This window comes from Phasianus colchicus, chromosome 1 (assembly GCF_987193195.1).
Source record: "Phasianus colchicus chromosome 1, bPhaCol1.hap1.1, whole genome shotgun sequence".
Lineage (NCBI taxonomy): Eukaryota > Metazoa > Chordata > Aves > Galliformes > Phasianidae > Phasianus > Phasianus colchicus.
This window is the reverse complement of record NC_143436.1, coordinates 62,439,300-62,457,133: the sequence shown is the minus strand read 5'-3', so window position 1 is coordinate 62,457,133 and position 17,834 is coordinate 62,439,300. Positions and strand designations below refer to the sequence as shown.

Sequence of the window (17,834 nt, the reverse complement as noted above, 5' to 3'; positions counted from 1 at the left end):
GTGACCCTGTAATTAGAAACGATCATCATCTGCAGGTACAAGACGATGGAGTAAAGGTTGCACAGACAACTGTAAATCTATAGTTTCCTGTCAAGTAATTGAATTTGTAATCATTTAGCATCAGTTTCAACACAGAAAACAATAACACACAATAAACCCCTTGCTATCATGTCACGGCAGTGTTTTGAAACAGACACCTTCTCTACTGCTGCTACCACTTGAGCTCAAGTACAAATTACATTAGCAGGCAAGCAGAGAATATTGCTCTTTGAAGCACTCACTACAGGACACAAATACTGAAAAGCATGCAGGAACAGCCCTGTTTTATGGGCAACCCACCCAAAGGCAAGTAGTTAAGACATTTTTTTTCTCCTCAGAGCTGACACTTGGTTACATTATAGTTAGTTAATTTTCACGGTTTCAGTATTGCTTGCACCTGCCCTGTTGGAAGTTTGGGATTCTGCTTCTAGCTGATGACATTTCCTATACTTACAATAACAGTGAAGGAGAAGTGCTACGGACATTAATTAGGTATGCTGGTATTTCCATTTTTAAAACGGTCACAGTGAGGCTTACGTTTTGGTGTCTTGCCTAAGCTGGTGCACTCTGTTCTTCTCCATCATCCCCACAGAAAGAAACACCTTCAGAGTGATTCATTCCAGTCTAAAATAGACTCTTCTCATCTCTCAAAGATCAATTTCTTTCCACTGACAGTGACAAAACCCTGCATAATCAGTGTGAGATGACAGTCCACTTTCAACACTAAGTTATTCTTGCCCCTTTTCTCATCCCTACAACTTATTCCAAATTCTACACTATGCAGTGGCTGGCACCACAACTGGTTGCTGTGCCACTCTGTAAGCCAGCTCACAAAACTAAATCCAGTGTGTGTATATATTTAATACACCACCAGCCATATCAGCTCCCTGATCTTCCCAAGAGTGGATTCACAAACATTTGTGCACACCTGAAAACTGCCAATAGGGACGCTGGGACTAAAAGTAACAGCCAGAATTCTTGGGTTATCTGTTCTCAATTAAAAAAATAAAAATCTTCCTGTTTGGTCCAAGATGCTTCTAGCAAGGCAATCACTGCTATCTCATTTGCTCCTTACCCACAAGTCCTGTTTTGAGTAGTTGTATGACAACCCTGAAGTGAGGTACCAGTGCACAGGCAACAATCATCTCTCAGAGACAAGCCGTTCTCCACGGAATAAGAAAAAAAAACTGGCATTTCACAATTGCCCCTTATTACCAGTCCCAGCCTGCAGGGAGTTTCAAGAAACACCAGCCAAACATGTATCACCGCCTCAAAACCAAACACCATCCCGTTTCCCAGCTCTCCTCCATTCCAATCTGAACTTTAGCACTGTTTGGTTGCTTCTAGATTATGCTAAAGTTCTTTCAAGACAATTTTTGTAACAATTCTGCTCTCTTTTTTGGCAAGTGGGGCAAAAGAACATAGGAAAGCACAATATATATTCCAGACCACAGGTAACCTGATCCACTGTTGGCAACAGTCTTGGTCCAAATAGAAGGAGTCTCTGGAAGTCTGACCTCCGATGTATTTCTCCAGTTCTACAGTGGGGTTTCCTTATCAATCTTTCCTGAGGAGAGAAGTCCTGAACAGCAGCCTTCTAGCCACAGATCATTTACACCATCAGGATCTCAGTCTCTATTTAGCATCACCTCTCTTTGTTCAGCTGCTGTCTTTCACTCTGTTCTCCATGCATGACATAGCACAAAACCATCTGCACACCACAAAGGGTCAAGGTTGAGCAAAAAGCAAAGCCTTTACACCCACTGTAGGACACTAGTGTAGCAATATTCCACTCCATCATGACCAAAGGAGCACAACGAACAAGCACTTGGAGCTGGATGCATGTGTCTGTATGAATGGTAAGAGGTATGGCTCAGTAACATCCAACAACACTTTGGATTTCTTGATGGTGGAAAGAGGCATCAATATACTCAGGCTAAAATGGAGAGAAGCTATACCACATGGCACTCTCCATCCTGTTAGTTCTTGCATCCACAAAGTGGGGGAAAAAAAATATCTGGGAAACAGGGGTTGACCCAGCTTTGTCTGGCAGAAAGACCAGCAGGGGACAGGATTTCTCCTCTCCAGCTGCAGAAGAGCAAGCTGCTCCTCTGGAGACACAGGCCAGACCTGTACCCCTTCCTGGAGGGTGAACAGAGGCTCTCACTTGCCCTCCCTCTGGGCAGGAGGCCCAGAGGACGGATAAGAGATTTTATTTGGCAGCTGGGTATTTCTCCTACCAGAGGATCTGCCCTAGATAATGTCAAGCATCTGTCCAATAGCCGGGAAACGTCACAGAAGAAAACATCACTCTCACTTGCTCCTATGCTTCTACGGAAGCCAGAAGCAGCTCCACGCAGTTCAGCATCCCCTATACATTCTGTGCTCCACGTTTAGTTCCTCCAATCCGTGCGCTTAGGGTCATCTTCCTGGCTCAACTGCATACAGCACAGCTGGTTTTAGTTTAATTTTTTGGGGTGGTTGTGGGGAGATAACCACTCAAAAGAGAAATGAGAAACGCACAGAGCCCCTACCATTTGTTTGGCTCAGGCACAACTTCAAGCGCTGCAGCGATTGTCTAGAAATCAAACAAGTGGTTGATAGCGCCAATTAACACCTTCCAGCAGAACAATACCTCCAGCTCATCTTTCCCTATTCTCTCAGCAGCGCTCTGGATGACTTCTCTCCCAGACAGCAGACAAACAGCAACGAGGAGGAAAGCAGGGATGAAAGTGTGCTAGCGTGAGCAGAGAGGCAGTACATAGCATTAACTTATCAAAATCCTATATCGAAATAAAAACTTAGGCATTGACCACACACAACCAAGAAAGCGAAACTAGCTTAAAGAAAACTAGGCTTTAACTTTTTTTTTTTTTTTCTGATAGCTGCAAACTGAGATTTTTTTAATGGATTTTTTTTTTTTTTTAACCAAAGAATATGCCATCCCCTTCAAACAGAGGGGAAAACGCTGTATGACCCATTTAATCATTCCCTTGCCTTTCAGTTACCTCCTTAAGCTTCTGAGTAAACTCGCATTTGCGAGCTGAACCACACACAACTGTCATACATTACAGGGCTCCGTAGTACTGTTCCTGTAGCAGCCCAGATTTGATGTAGAGACTGGGTACCACACCAAGCAGAAGTCACCTGTAGTTAAAAAACGGGATATCCCAAAGATGAAATTCTGCTTTCTGTGATTACAGCAGGAATGGGGATACAGTGGGTGAAGCCATTGGACTTGCTCCACGTTTACACGGCTGTGACTGAGTGCAGCATTATGCTTTTCAGAGAGGAGAGGGACAAACATCACTGCTTCATTCACAGCCCAGCTTTGTTAAAGTAATAGGACTGCGGAAGGGGGATTCCAAGGATTAAAGCAAGGCCAGGTCTGTGGAGAGGTAAAGTTTTCTATAAAATCAGCTGTTATAGAAGGAAAAAGGAAACAGCTCCTGGATTTGCAGCTTTTGTTGTTGTTGTTGTTTGTTTGTTTGAACTTTTTTGCTTTTTCCTCAGAACTCTTGCTACTCAATCTTCTGGCTTGAAAATAAGGCCAACGAGAGGTCAGGGTGACATTGCCCATCCACCTTAAGACTTGGCAGCAGAGCAGCTGGACGGATGGCTGCAATTTGGGCCCATTCCCAGCACAGATGAGGCCTCAGGCTCTGCTCCTCCAGCCCCAAGGAAGCACCTCTGTAGGACAAGCCAGTAATCCCAAAACCATCTCGGCTCCACCGCCTTGCACAGCACCCCAAGGGCCTTTGCCTCAGAGGTACGGCATTGAAATGCTAATCTCACTTTGTAAACCCATAAACAAAAACAAAGAGGAGGCCAGAAGAGGTAAAAGGCCTCCCTGAGCTCCATCCCCAGGCCCAATCTCTGGCATTCAGGCCCTGCCCTGTGGAGCAGGATTTCACCCACATGAGTGCATCTCCGGCTCTGGTATCGACATTGCTGGCAGGCACCATCTTTATGGCCAGATGCATTTAAATGGCCACTTCCACCACACGCCAGGATCTTCTTTGTTTCAGAAATCTCTTCAGAAAACAGTTTTTATTGCAACAGGCCAGCCAAGCCTTACTCGCTGCTCTTGTACAACAATGCAACATCATAGATTAATAATACCCAAACCCAATAGTTGCTGCAGTCGGGCCCAAATGTCACCCAATGTGTGCTTTCTCCACCCCTCCCCCAGATCCCACTTTTCCTGCCCATGCTCTCCAGAGCTCCAGGTCTGCCACTGGGCATTGAGGGGTGCAGAAAGGACAGGAGAGGCCAGGCCAGGCAGAGGGCACATGCCATCTCCAGGCTCACCAGCATTACTCTGTGCACATCCTGATCTTTCAGGCCCTGTCAGTGAGCCAACAGGGGGGATCATTTCTGACAGGAGAACATTCACTATGGGACAGGGCATCACAACCACCTCATTACCACATGCGCTGCCCTCTTGTTTTGCACCATCCCTGTTTTCCTCTGTCTCCTGATTCGTTCTCACTGGCATCTCAGGCTGCTCGTCATGTGGAAGCCAGATTTTAAGCACAAGGCAATGGCTTAGATATTTATCCCTCCGCTAAAGACTCCAAAAGTACCACTGCTACCATCAATCCTTAGGGGAAAGGAAGGGGACACATCCTGCAACAGGGACCACAGGAAAGTAAAAAGCCATCCTACAAGTCCCAAATGGGAGAGCATCAATTTGTTACTGGGGTAGCTGAAGCCAGCCATGGTTAACTTGGGCCAGAAGGTCCAAGGGCTTTTTTTCTGCCAAGTTTAGTCTTGGATGACAGTGAAATGTGCTTAATTTGACAGTTTCATTTTAACATGTATGGGCAAAGTCTAGAAGGCGACAGCAGCAAGAGAACAGCGTTGCATTACTATAAGGTGACTACATCAACCTAGCACTCAGGGCTAAAAGCTGAAAGAAAAAGTAGATGCCCACTGTTCAACCTAACAATGAAATAATCACAGTGTCTTCGATGGTATAACAACATTCTCACAAGTATAGGTAAGAGTTATAAATTTAGCCTTTCACTGTAAATTTCAAATTGTGCCACACCTCTGGCATCACAGAAGCTGAAAGATCAGGCACAGCACCAGGGCTGGAAAATACTGGAAAATGTTCTCTTTACTCTTCTCACACTCATTTTATAATCCATGCCATAAACCATGGTATTAATATGACCAGGCCCTCCTCAAACTGCTAGAGATACACTTGTATTCCTGTAAGCATGTGCAAAATGCAATCACACAAGCAGCCATTGAAGAGGCAGATGGAAATGGGTGGCCATGAAGTTTGGTCAGTGGAATCCTGTAAAATGCAGGGAGGTAATCTGGCAGCAAGGGAGTCTGCTGTGGAGAAACAGGAGAACATCTGCTGATCTCCACCTGACTGTTTCTCCTAAAGAACTGTGAAGTGCATCGTTCTTCTCTAACACTTGGCTCTTCATTGTATGAGACAAAGCAGTGCTGGCTTACAGCACACAACAGGGCATCAACTTCCATTAGCTCAAGTGTGTTCTTCAGGCTATTCGGAGATAAGATTTTTTGGTAGAGCACTGCCATCCATCCATATTGATCACCTGCCAGGCAGACAAAGCCCCAGCTCAACTGGAGGGTGAAACTGCCTATACTCCTCCTTGCAAGGCTCCTGACCAGAAAGGGCCACCCTGGCAGCCCAGGCCTAGCTGCATTACAACCATTGCCCCCTCTTGCTTGCAGTCCCCACATTGAAGAAGCTGCCCTCTCCATTTCACACAAGTGCACCCCAGGCACACAGGGCAGTGAAGGGTTAATTTAATTAGTTCTGTGTGTGCTCAAAGAATTACAGGCAACTTCATTTAATTATTAAGTAGCCAATCAGGTAATCTCTGTATCTGATTAGCACGCTAATGAAATAATGTCTTCCAGTTCAAAGCTGTCATTCCAATCAGGAGACAGCCCTTCAGTTAGAAGGAAAAGCTGGCCATGTTTTCATGGGCTCCAGGCTCTGGGATTTTGGGGAGGGGATGGCAGTAGGAAAACCTTTCAGCCTTCCCTCTCACCATTTCACAGAACATAGCACAGCTCTCCCTTCCAGGCGGGCAAGCACATTGGCTCCAGAGAGGCTCCCAATGCTCCAGGCAAGTGTCCAGCATCACCACCATGCGCCCCTTGCTTGTGCTCCCAGATGGCCAAGAATATCCCACTCAGTCAGGAACCCCGAGAGCGCAAGGCCCTTTGCCTATCACCTAGGCACTGCCAACTGAGAGAGCTGCTAAATATGTGGGGCATGACTCTGCTATGGTCCACATGGGAAAAGAATCACACAGCGAAGCCATTAGAGAACTAAGAGGAAGCCAGAAAGCCTCCTCCCTCCCCCATGCTGCTCTCTGCTTCTGTGTCATATGCAGTTATTTCCAGCCTGGGGAAAAGTGCAAGGCAGCAGCTGTCACACGAGGCAAGGACTTGCCCCTTTTAAACAGGGATTTCAGGACTAAATGACCCATTACAATTAACACAGCTGCAAGAACTGGGACACTTCCACACAGCCCAAGAGGGGGTTTGGCAGTGGGGGAGGACAGGAGGGGAAGCAGAGGGTTAGGATTGTCCTTCCAAGCCCTGGCGTGGAGTCCTTGTTCTTTAAGCATTAGCTCAGCTGTCCTCTCTCAGCCACAGCAGCTCAGCCTCTGCCCCAGGCCAGAAGCTCGGCTACAGTGAGCTGCATGGCACAGGATAGTTCTGAAGCAGCCCTGCACACTTGCTCCTGCTCAAAGCCCTGCTACTTTGCCACAGCAGCACCACTGCTTTACACGCAGCTGCGCACTTGCTAACTTTTAATTAGGCAGCCCAGGTTAATCCCTAGCTCAATAGGGTGTGGTTCTGCATGACCAAGTCCCTCCAAGTATCTCCTGAAAGAACCCTGGAGATGATGCTGCCAGAGTTCTAGTCTGTGCTGTTGCAACTGTACTTCTGCATGTCCTCTGCTGCCAGTATAAATGCTAACTCAGCTCCTGCTGCTGCAGCTGCCAGCATGCCTTTGCTCTGCAGGGCAGGTACACATTTCTGAAAGCAAGATCACCTTCCTGGTGACACTTCTCCTGGTGCATTACCCAGGAACAGAAGAAACACAGCCTCCAGGATGCTCAGACCAAACAGACATCGTTTTGTTAAGCCACCACACTTAAAATGAATGCATTTACAGAGAGAATCCCAAGAGGAGCAGAAAAATTGCAGGCAGCCTCCAGACAGTCAGCTAGACAGCTGGCTTTCTATGAGAATGCTGAAGTGTTGACACTTTTCGTTGACCCTTTTTTCCCGAGCATATCCCATGAACAAGGAATAGGACTGCCAAATGGGAAGATGCATCTCTCTCCTCTCTGCTGACTGCAGCCATTCCAAGCAAAGGAAACTGGTTAGATCAAGAAATTCAGGCTTGGACAGCACAATGAAGCATCCACTAATAATCAATCCCTTCACAACAGCCTTCCTGCCAACTGGCTGCAGACTAGGCAGTGATTATAAATTGTAGTTACTCCTCCAAGGAAAAACAACACAACATCATATGGCCGTCCACACTCATCCTTTAATTCTGAAACCAGTCTTGCTCGCAATTACAAAAAGACAAGTTTTCCTAAATACGCATCCTGAAAAAAAATATATCTCAGCCCTGAAATCCAAAGCTGGGTTCTTTGCATCTTGTGCCTCGCTAGCTGCAAGAAAATAAAGAAAGAGAGAAGTTATAAAATGTGTGTCATTGAAGTTAGCTGAAGATTCTAAAGATGCCGAGGGCAGAATTTGCTGCTGACCAAGATAGCATTGTTACCCTGTACTCCTGCATCCTGCAACCTCAGGCAAGGCACACAACAGGCCCTGCGAGGCGGTCCCGCTCCACCACTCATTAACCAGCACGCAGATGCAATTCGAGCCCGACTTCAGCACAAGCAACTGCACCTGGGGACCAGCGCTCACTGGCAGCCCGTGCCGGGGCACATTCCAGCCCAGCTCCCCCAGCACTGCAAGCCGGCTGGGCAGGCGCAGCGTGACCTGATCCCCACCTCTGATAGCACAGAGCCCTGTCCCAGCCCTGTACAACTCGACCGCGTGTCGAGAGGAATGGGATGCAGATACCCATCTGCACGCATGGAGGGACTCCCTCGCAATGCTACGGCTATTTGCGGAGCAGCCACAATCCAAAACTTGCCCAAATGAGAAAGTCCAGGCGTTTGGCAGGTCAGGCACTTACTACAGCGAGTAGTTTGTTCCACCGAGGGACTCGTAACACCCTCCCAAATTACACATTGCCCTTTACAGGACACCGCAGCAGCTGGAATCGGCTCCCTTCTCACATTCCTTAATAAGCACTTCCATTGCCGAGTGGGGTGGATGTAGGGCATCAGCTGCAGTTAATCATAACCGAGCGCTGCGTTCCCTTTCTCCATGCTCCAGACACTATCTGCAGGCTAAGAATATCCAGCACCAGTCCGCCGGGGCAGGGGGAGCCGAGCGGTCCGAGCCGCCTGGCACTGTGGGGCTCCCTGTTACAGGAGACTTTCACTCTGCCTCCCCCAAGCAACAGCCTTCAGTGGGGCCCCCTGATAGCTGGTCGAGATCCTACAGATCATGGAAAGATAATCCATTGCAGGACTAATGCACTACTGCAGCTGTCCATGGAGAAAATCCCCTTTCAACCAAAAAAACCCTCAAGCCCTTTGATCCTCTCCAACACACAATTATCTTAAGGGCAAAATAGTCTTCTGTGCCTCGGCACCTTGTATCGGGCTGAAAGAAAAGAAATTGAGACTGCTATTCCATGTTTATTCTACACGGCTGCCTGTCCTACAATCAGGCCTCTCCAGCACAGCTAGTAAGTCCCAATGGATAGATGCTGACGTGTGCTGGGTCTCAGTGCCAAGGAGAAATTTAGGAGGAAAAAAAACCCCAAAGATTTGGGGTTTGTTTTGTTTAAAAGAAAAATTGAGGTTCTAAGAAAGGGCTATCAGACAAACTTTTCAGTATCTTGTCAGTAGCAGCGAGATTAAATCAATTAATTTCAGCTTTCAACTGCATGGTCAGATCTGAATTTTTAAAGAGCAATTTAAAGGATGACCACCAACTTTTAAGTTAAACTTTTTCTAACCAGAATGTTAACTAAGGAAAAAAAAAGAAAATACAGAAAATACATCATGCTTTGACTTAGTACTAGAAAATACCCCCAAAACCTTGCAGAGAAGTCTGCTAGGCTCCACCACAGGTGACCCAATTGCTACACAACCTCTTGCTACCTGTGCAGTTCTGCTCCACCTGCTGCCCCAAATGCAGGGCGATAAGCACTGCTTTCAGCAGAAGAGTCAGCTATAAAAAGCCCTTCCCCTCCCCACTGCCTGTTTCCATTCCTGTGCCACTGTTTCACCCCTCTGTGAAGCTATGCACCTAGCACCTTGGGGAACTGGTCCCAGTTCAAAGCTCTAAGAAAAACTACTTTTTTTTTTTTTTTTTTAAGCCAGGTGAGTCATTTTACTACCATTAGCAAAGAACAGGGGAGGACTGCTTGAAAATTCACACCCTCAGGTTCCACTAGATATGTCAACAAAATGGTGAAAATGGCCATCCACTGAAGAAGGCAAAAATAGGAAAACGATGTAAAGTTACATCCCTACTCCCCTGAAATCCTTTTAATGTCGAAGGTACTCAACATTACACTTTCATATAAAGATTTTTAGAAAGCTTGTCTCAAAATCCCTAAGTATTCCTTCTTGGGTGCACTTCTCCATCTATCACCTATTGATACCTTTTGCATTCTTGTCTGACTCAACCAAAAGAGATGGGACAGCAGAATTCTTGGGCACATGGTTTCCACATGGGGCACTCACCATTGCTGGCCCCTACTATCAGCCCAAACACATTTATGTGCTCAGGGTCTGGCTGGCAGGTGAGCTACGAGCTTGGCAGGAGGACAGAGAGGAGCTCTAGAGAAGTCAGTTGTGAGGACATACAAGACTACCACCCTCCATGTTCAAATTGGAACCCAGTATGAAATCAGTACACACTTTACTTCCAAATGCTAAGTGGTTTGCATTTGAAAACACACTTCACTTTCACAGTGTCCTTATGTTAGTTATGCTAGCATTATGACATGAAGTAAGTTATGCTCAGCAAAGGTTAGGCATAAGCGAGGTCCTAAAATATCACATGGTGACATGGAAGGGATCTTGCTTATTGGCCTTTTCTTCCCAAATTGGTTTTTAGTGTTTTAGCCTTCAGAGCACACCAGAAGAGGGAGCCTTGCACTCCTCTCCCATGCTCATCATTTGTTTTATATTAGTAACAATGACAAGCTTTATTAAGAGTCAAGTTCTTAAATTGAACTCTCAACCTTTGCCTCCTAAAACAAACAGAAAATCCAAGCAAGAAAAAAGGAAAAGCAACCACCAAACCCTTTTTGCTTTCTGTTGTGGCTATATAAATATTTTTTTTTTTGCTGCAACAACTCCTAGTGCACAAGGCTTACCACAAATAGAAAGCGAGCTCTGCCTTCCAGTCCTTCAGCTGTGCAAAGAATCAGAATGATGGAATCATAGAATATCTCAAGTTGGAAAGGACCCATAAGGATCACTGATTTCAACTCCTGGCTCCACACAGGACCACCCAAAAATCAGACCATATGACTGAGAGCAGTGTCCAGACACTTCTTGAACTCCATCAGCCTGGGGCCGTGCCCACTGCCCTGTGCAGCCCGTTCCATGCCCACCTGCACCTGTGGTGCAGACCTGTCCCTCACCCCCAGCTGCCCTCCCCTGACACAGCTCCATGCCGTTCCCTCGGGCCCTGTCGCTGTCACACAGAGCAGAGCTCAGCGCTGCCCCTCCGCTCCCTGTGAGGAGCTGCAGCCGCCATCAGGCCTCCCCTCAGCTCCTCTGCTCTGCGCTGAGCAAACCCAGGGCCCTCAGCTGCTCCTCACACGTCTTGCCCTCCAGACCCTTCCCCATCTTTGTAGCCCGAAGTTCCACCTCCTTTAGAGCAGGCCTAACAGGAAAGAATGAGAGGACGAACGGCTTTACTAAAGAGGAGGAAGAAGATCTTCCAAAGCTCTTTTTTCAACCCCAACCCCAGCACCCCAACTACACCAAGACAGCAGCTTCAACAGCCACAGTGGAGCCACCCAGAAGCTCACAGCTATGAGGTCCCACACCCAGCTTTGTCCCAGAGCGCCTGAAATAATGCTGGTGCAAGGCAAGAGCTTGAAGGACAGGAGACGTGCCTGCAGGCAACGCGACCTGTAGCAACAGAGCTCCAGGACCTGCCTGTCACAGCAGTACCCATGCCATCCTACCCTGTCAGTAAGGCACTCAGCTACATCAGTGCTGTTAAGAGCTGAACCAATTTCAGCACACCCAGCGTTAAGAGCTTGCGGTGTTCAAATTGCCCTTAAAGCAGCATCAAACCGGTGGCCCGTCCCAGAACAGAGGTGGTCTAAGAAACATTCCCCTTGTATTTCACATCTTTCAGTGTTCGCTGCCCTGGATTACACTAGCAGCGCTGTTTTTTCAGTGGGAAGCCGGTATTTCGGCTAGGCATTTATAAAACATAAAGAGTTCATAAAGGAGCTGCCGTGTGAGGCTGCTTGGCCACCTCTGAGCAGTGCTTCCAAAGCAAAGGCCTGGACCACGCTAGGCCTGCAGCGCCAAGCTGTTACCCCATCCCCGGGAAAGGCCAACTTAAAAGCACGCACACACACAAAGGCAGGAAAATGCAGCGAAAACGTGTCTTCTGGAAGCAAGCAAAATGCACTAAATTCACTTTTACCCATCAGCTGTTTTCTGCTCCGTACACAAAAGGCCACAACCCCCCCCCTAATTGCAGGAGCACTCCACCACAGAGAGCCCGCTCCCCAGCCCTCCTTCCAAGGAACTGGGAGAACTGGGACACAATAGGAAGGAGACTTGCTAAAGGGAATAGATCTGTTAAATTAACACATTTTCTGTCAACCAAATCAGCTGCCCCCAGTGCCATTGTTGGTGAAACAATGGAGACCCCAGGAATGGGCACCCATTAAAAGGAACAAGCCTGCTGAAAGGATACACTCTAAGGCACAGTGTTGTGTGTTTAACAGGATTCTCTACTGTAAGGAAGGAGGAATCACTGGACTGCATTGTTCTCGCCATCACAGCAGATGCTGTTTCTGCTGGTAACGAGAGGAAAAAATAATTTTCATAAATACCTACAATAAGATTTAAACTACAAACTTTTAATTTGGGAACTTTTACCTCCCTTGCTGTTGCCATTTCTCCCCAGCCCTTTTCTTGGGGAGATTTTGCCTGAAAGAAGTCTATGAAAGCATCCATTGCCATTACAAAAGTTAATTCTTCCCCCTTCATGCAGGCACTTAACAGATGCCAGGGGCAGAATGGCACAGCTTCCCGGTATTATTCGCAGGGAGAGAAAGACCACAGTTAAGGTCTGCACAGAAAGCTGCAACACTTTTAAGGTGTTACTTTTAGCTGGTTTAGCTGTAGCAAATTCCAAGCAGAACAAACTCGATGACTAATTTAGATGCACCGTGCAGGAGTTCGCACCAGCTTCATTAAACTGGTACAGGTTTGCAGCAGTCAAGGCTCTGTAAACAAAGCAAACCGCTAAGTCATATTTAAGCTGCTAAACAGAACATATTTTTTTTTTTCCTAGTTGGGAAAGATTTACACCAGATTATCTTCAATTGGTTTTTAAACAAATTCAGCTTAAAGCGTTTAACTTGCGAGCGCACAAACACTGCAGCTCACAGATAGGATTTCCACTCAGCTGTGCTGCTGGGAGAGGCAGTTGTCTCCAACTACCGCAGAAAATCTGCGATACCAAACCCCACGTATGGTATCCAAATATCTGAAGTTTTTATTTGCTTCCTCTTTCTCTTCAGCCTTCGACTGCTGCAGTCATTCTCTGACTTCCCTGTCACCTAAGTCAGAGCCATTCAAAATGTTGCTGTCAAAATAACCTTCCTTGCCCATTGTTTAGACAGCCTTTTTTTCTGCGCGCAGTCACTTCTTGTTTCTTTTCAGGGGCTTAAGATAACGTTTTAATGCATGTACCAGCCCCCTGAACTACCCATTCCGTTTATTTTATTTTTTATCCAATTATAGTACAGTTTCATCAGACAAAATGTAAACACTTGTTAAAGAGTTCAAGATCTGCGGTTGTGAAAAATGTGCCTTGCATTTGAAACGTAAACCGATATAATGCTTTCCAATTTACAGACCACTTGAAACAACGGCTCTGAGAAGTATCTCTCTGCCTCCCTGTCCATTAATCTCAATGAACTCTAGAGCCCAATACTGACATTCAGAGTGCTAATGATTCTATTATTAACAGAATAAGGAAGGCAGCAAAAGCCAAGACCGGCAAAGTAAGGGCTGCTGCTGGAAGGGATGAGGGGAGAGCAATGAGATGCTTGCAGAATCAGTGAAGCCCAGGTGGGACAGGTAGGAGGAACAACAAAACAGAGCTCACCCAGCATTTCATTCATTTTTTTTCACTTGATATTCAAATTTCCAAGATGTGTACCATACCACCTATGGGCAGATGGCAAGAGGCACATCCCCATGCCTGAACTACTCTACTGAAAAGGCCATTAAATCAGCTCCGACTTACCTTGCATGAGTAGAGCTGATCTAGATGGTTTCACTTACATTTCAGTCAGCTCGTTACACCTACTTGTTGCATTTATCTCAGATCCTAAGTTCTCCCATCAGAAGCTATCTGGCTACCATAGGACACAACCCACAGGTGCTGTAGCTGCTGCTGTACTACCAAGAACAGTGCAGTGCTGGACCAGGACTGTGATGGAGGGGTGAGGACTTAGCACGAAGTTTTGGTAGCTGTGCACAAGGGTTAATCCCCCTTAAGGCCATGAAGTTTGGTGCCATGAATCACAAGGGATGTTCACAGAGATCAGAGAGCATGGGGCTCCACTGAGAAGTTTTGAGTAGGGCCAACACGATGGGACAGCGGAAGTTAAGGTTTATTTGGCCATCCTAGAAAAGAAGGGCACATTTACCAAAGTGCTAAAACCCCAACATGCCTACAGTTTAGCAGGTTAAACAACGTTGGCTTTTCAAGCTCTACTTGGTTTGTGGAGGCAGAACAGATCTTCATTCTGCACTCTTTCCTCCACAGCCACCGCACAAATCCCCTCTTCTCCACACTCTTCCTCCTCCCCCCAGGGCCCATGGGAACAGCAGCCACTGATGTGTGGCAACCACATCGTATTCCTGACAGAAAGACCTGGAGCCCAAAGCACGAGGAAAGGAGAGGAAAAGCATCTCAGAGCCATACCAAAGACAGCAGCAGAGGCAATTTGCCCAAAGGCGCTTTTAAAAACCACAGGAAAAGATGTATGTTTTCCCTATGTAATGCGGCTTTTCCCCCTTTCCAAATAAACGCAGTTAACAACAGTGTTTTGACTATTTCCAAGCACACTCTCAGAAGTCACCTCCCCTCGACCTACCCGGGCCAAAGCTCCCCGGAGTGCACGCCAAGGAGCTGGGTGGCCATGCCACGCTGGCTCCCCTCCAGCTCTTCTGTAAATCGTGCTGAAACGCCGTTCAATATTCTCCCAATATTTTTCTACCCCAACATCCCCAGGAGCTGCCAGGAGGATATTTCTGTCGCAATGGGGAGGGCACGTGGCCAGGAGACACTTTGTCACAGGAGGTATCCCATGGTCCAGAAGAGGAAAACAAATCGCTTCCTATCATCACACGCACTGACCTGACTGCAGAATGCATCCCTTCTGCCCACCAGGGCAAGGTATACCATCAAAAATACAAAAAAATAATATTTTAAAAGTGGCTTCTTTGGACAGGCCTCCTCCTCCCGGAGCGTTGCTACAGTAAGCAAGGACAAACCCAGCACACGCTGGCTTCTAAAGCCACCCAGAAAGCAGCCGTGACCACCGCAGCGTAGCCAAGAGCCCACTTTGGAAGCGGCGTGGAAGTTCGGCACGGCAGATGGCTGACAAGGCGGCCATGTAAAGGAGGGGGGAAGGAATTTACTAACACAACGCGGTGACAGCCGCGCTCCCGGCCATGCGGGCAGGCCCACGGGTGGACCCGGCTGCGTCCCGGCACGCCGAGGTTGCCCCACTGAACTTTTGACCCGGTGCCGGCTGCCCCCTCCCCAGCCCGGTTTGAAAAGCGCCGGGGCCTCGGGCTCGCCAGGCGCCTGCATCTGCCGGAGTGAGCCAGCATGGGGGCTGCCCCTGCCCTGAACAATGCCCGGCGCCCCGCCTGATGGATGCGTCTTCAAGGGAGCTCGGGCTGCCCTGGTCCAAGGAAAAAGGAAAAACATCTGCCAGCCAAGTCTACGGCTGCAAAGGGCAGCCCGCATCTGGAGGCTTCACTTTCTTTGGGGCAGCAAGCACTGGGCAAAAGGGCTGTGTTTAGAGAGAGAAGAGTATGAAAGAGCTCCGTGCTGCCTCGCTTTAACCAAGTCCCCAAACTTCTCACTGGAGAACCTGCTAGGTACGGGAGGATGCTCCAGATGGCCTCTGCCTCGCAATGCAACCCAGGCAGACCAACCAGCAGAGCCATCAGCTCAAAAGAAAAGATAATGACACCTTCTTACTTACTGAAGCATATTGGAAAATGAGGCTCTGCAGCGATTGATGCAGCAGAATCTTAAGGTAAAACCAGAGCAATGGGAAGGAGTTGGGGAGGTACTTGTTACAAAAACATTGGGGGGTGCTAAAACTATTGCCTCTGCAATCATGCTGTAAGAGTTCAGGACCAAATGCCACCTGAGGTCTTAGACAAGGTAGAGCCACCAGAGCCAGGTGTGAGGGGAGGAGAGATCTGCTCTCCTGGGACAAGGAGATCCCAACACGGGGAGCTGGTGGCATCTGTCTGAGGGATGCAGGAACACGGCCACACAAGCCTCACTGTGTATCTCTCAGTTTGGGCATTGCCACCCTGCAGCTCAAGTCCCCCCCCTGCCAAGGGCAGTGGCTTTTGGGGAAGGGACACTACAAACCACCCTTGTGTATCCAAAGGCACACCAAAGCTGAACAGAGAGCGTGCTGCTGGTGCACAACACCGCTCCACATCTTCCCAGCACTGCCCAATGGCTGGGAAGAATACCACCTCCGTTTGGTTGGGACACCTCCAAATCACAGAGCCCACCTCAGACACCAGAATTGGCAGCAGGCTCGAACCCAAAGGGGAAGCAAACCCAAAAGCCGCGTGCAGCACTGCTCGTGGAGAGCACAGCAGAACCGCATGAGCAGCCCCTTTGAAAGCCATTCATTTCATACGGCAAAGAGGCCCCGCGTGCCGCTCCTGAGATCCTCAGTGCCACGGATGGGGCTGGATGGGAGGGAACACAACGGGGGGATAGTCAGCCATGCAGGGCTGCGGGGAACAGGAAGGAGCTGCCCGTATGTTGCAGACAGCCCCTGACAGCTGCACTCACACAAGCCGATGGGAGCGGTGGTCTCCAACCCCATCCCTTAGGGCACACGTTCCCGGTGACGCTTACAGCAGGGAGGCAGCACCCGGCGCTCCTCGGGATGAGGCGATGCGTCTCAGCGACGGGAGCAGACCGGTGGGACCCCCCAAAACGTGCGCCGGGAGCCCGAGGGGTCCCGCACCGCCTCGGCCCCGCGATCACCGCACGTTCGGTGCCCCGCGCCTCCCCGCGATGGGTTTGCATCAATAGGAGGGGGAGGGGAGTTCCCGTTGGCTAGAAGTTGCATCATTGAGAGCCCTTCTCCCTTTTCCAGCTCTAGCACTGCGGAAGGGATTCCCCCTCTTCAGAGATCCGCGCCCCGCCCGAGGAGTTTCGGCTCTTCGGGGCTTCGCGCATCCCGTGGAACTTCGGAGCATCTCCGGAATTCGCGTTCGGGCGCAGCCGCTGCCCCGCAGCCCCGCGTGACGGCGCGATGCCGGCACGGAGCCGCTCCCGGCGGCACAAAAGGGTCCCGCTGGGGCATCTCCCACCGGGACGCGCTCCGTCCGCAACATTTCTAGCCGGAGCAGGAAACGCGCACAGAGCCCCGGCTAGCCGCGCGGAAATAAGAATTGGAATAACGCTTATTAAACAACAACAACAAAAACCCACGAGAAAGTTGCGGAGGACAGCGTGCCCCGGGCAGAGGTGCGGGCACAATGCCGCCATGGGCGCGGGCGGGGTCCGCCCAGGTGGGATCCCCGCGCCCCAACAAAGGGCCCGGTCCGGGCACCCCGGGGGTCGAGGCCCGCCCCTCGCCGCCTCCATTTTGGTCACGGGGACCCCACGGCGGCCCCGCGCCGCCGCCGCCACCACCTTTGTGTGCCGCGGCGGACCCCGAACAATGCGGCCCCGTCGGGGGGAGCGGGGCCGACGAAAGTTTGCGGGGCGAGTTAGGAGCGCTCCGCCCGGCGCCGCCGCCGCCGGGGCCGCGGGGTCTCACCTCGATCTCGAAGTCGGGCAGGCGGAAGGCGGTGCGGAAGAGCGAGCAGAAGTGCGCGATGGCCGGGACTTCCCACCAGGAGCGGAGCTCGTCCAGCGCCGCCGCCGCCGCCGCCTCCGTGCCGCCGGTACCGGCCGCGCCGCCGCCGCCGCCGCAGCCGCCGTCCTCCTCCGGGCACATCTCCCGCGGCCGCCGGCTGCCCGCCCGCCCGCTCAGCGCTGCCTCACCCCGCGGGCGGCTGCGTGCCGCCGCCGCTCGGCGCTGCGCCGCGCTCCGCCCGCCCCCCGGCGCCACGCCGCCCCCCGGCCGCCCCCCGGCGGCCCCGCGCTGCCCCCTCGCTGCCGCCCGCGCGCGGGGCGGCTCGGAGCGGCGGGGCGCTAGG

The 17,834-nt window shown here is 49.9% G+C and overlaps 1 protein-coding gene across 1 annotated transcript in view; it reads right to left on the bottom strand.

Moving 5' to 3' along the window:
- The window catches only part of CECR2 (CECR2 histone acetyl-lysine reader), a 98,032-nt gene extending 80,400 nt beyond the window's left edge, over positions 1 to 17,632 (bottom strand). Inside the window, exon 1 of the mRNA XM_031589888.2 lies at positions 17,453 to 17,632. Within this exon, the coding sequence (XP_031445748.2) occupies positions 17,453 to 17,632 (180 nt within the window). The remainder of the gene's footprint in view (positions 1 to 17,452) is intronic.
- Between the last annotated feature and the right edge of the window lie 202 nt (positions 17,633 to 17,834).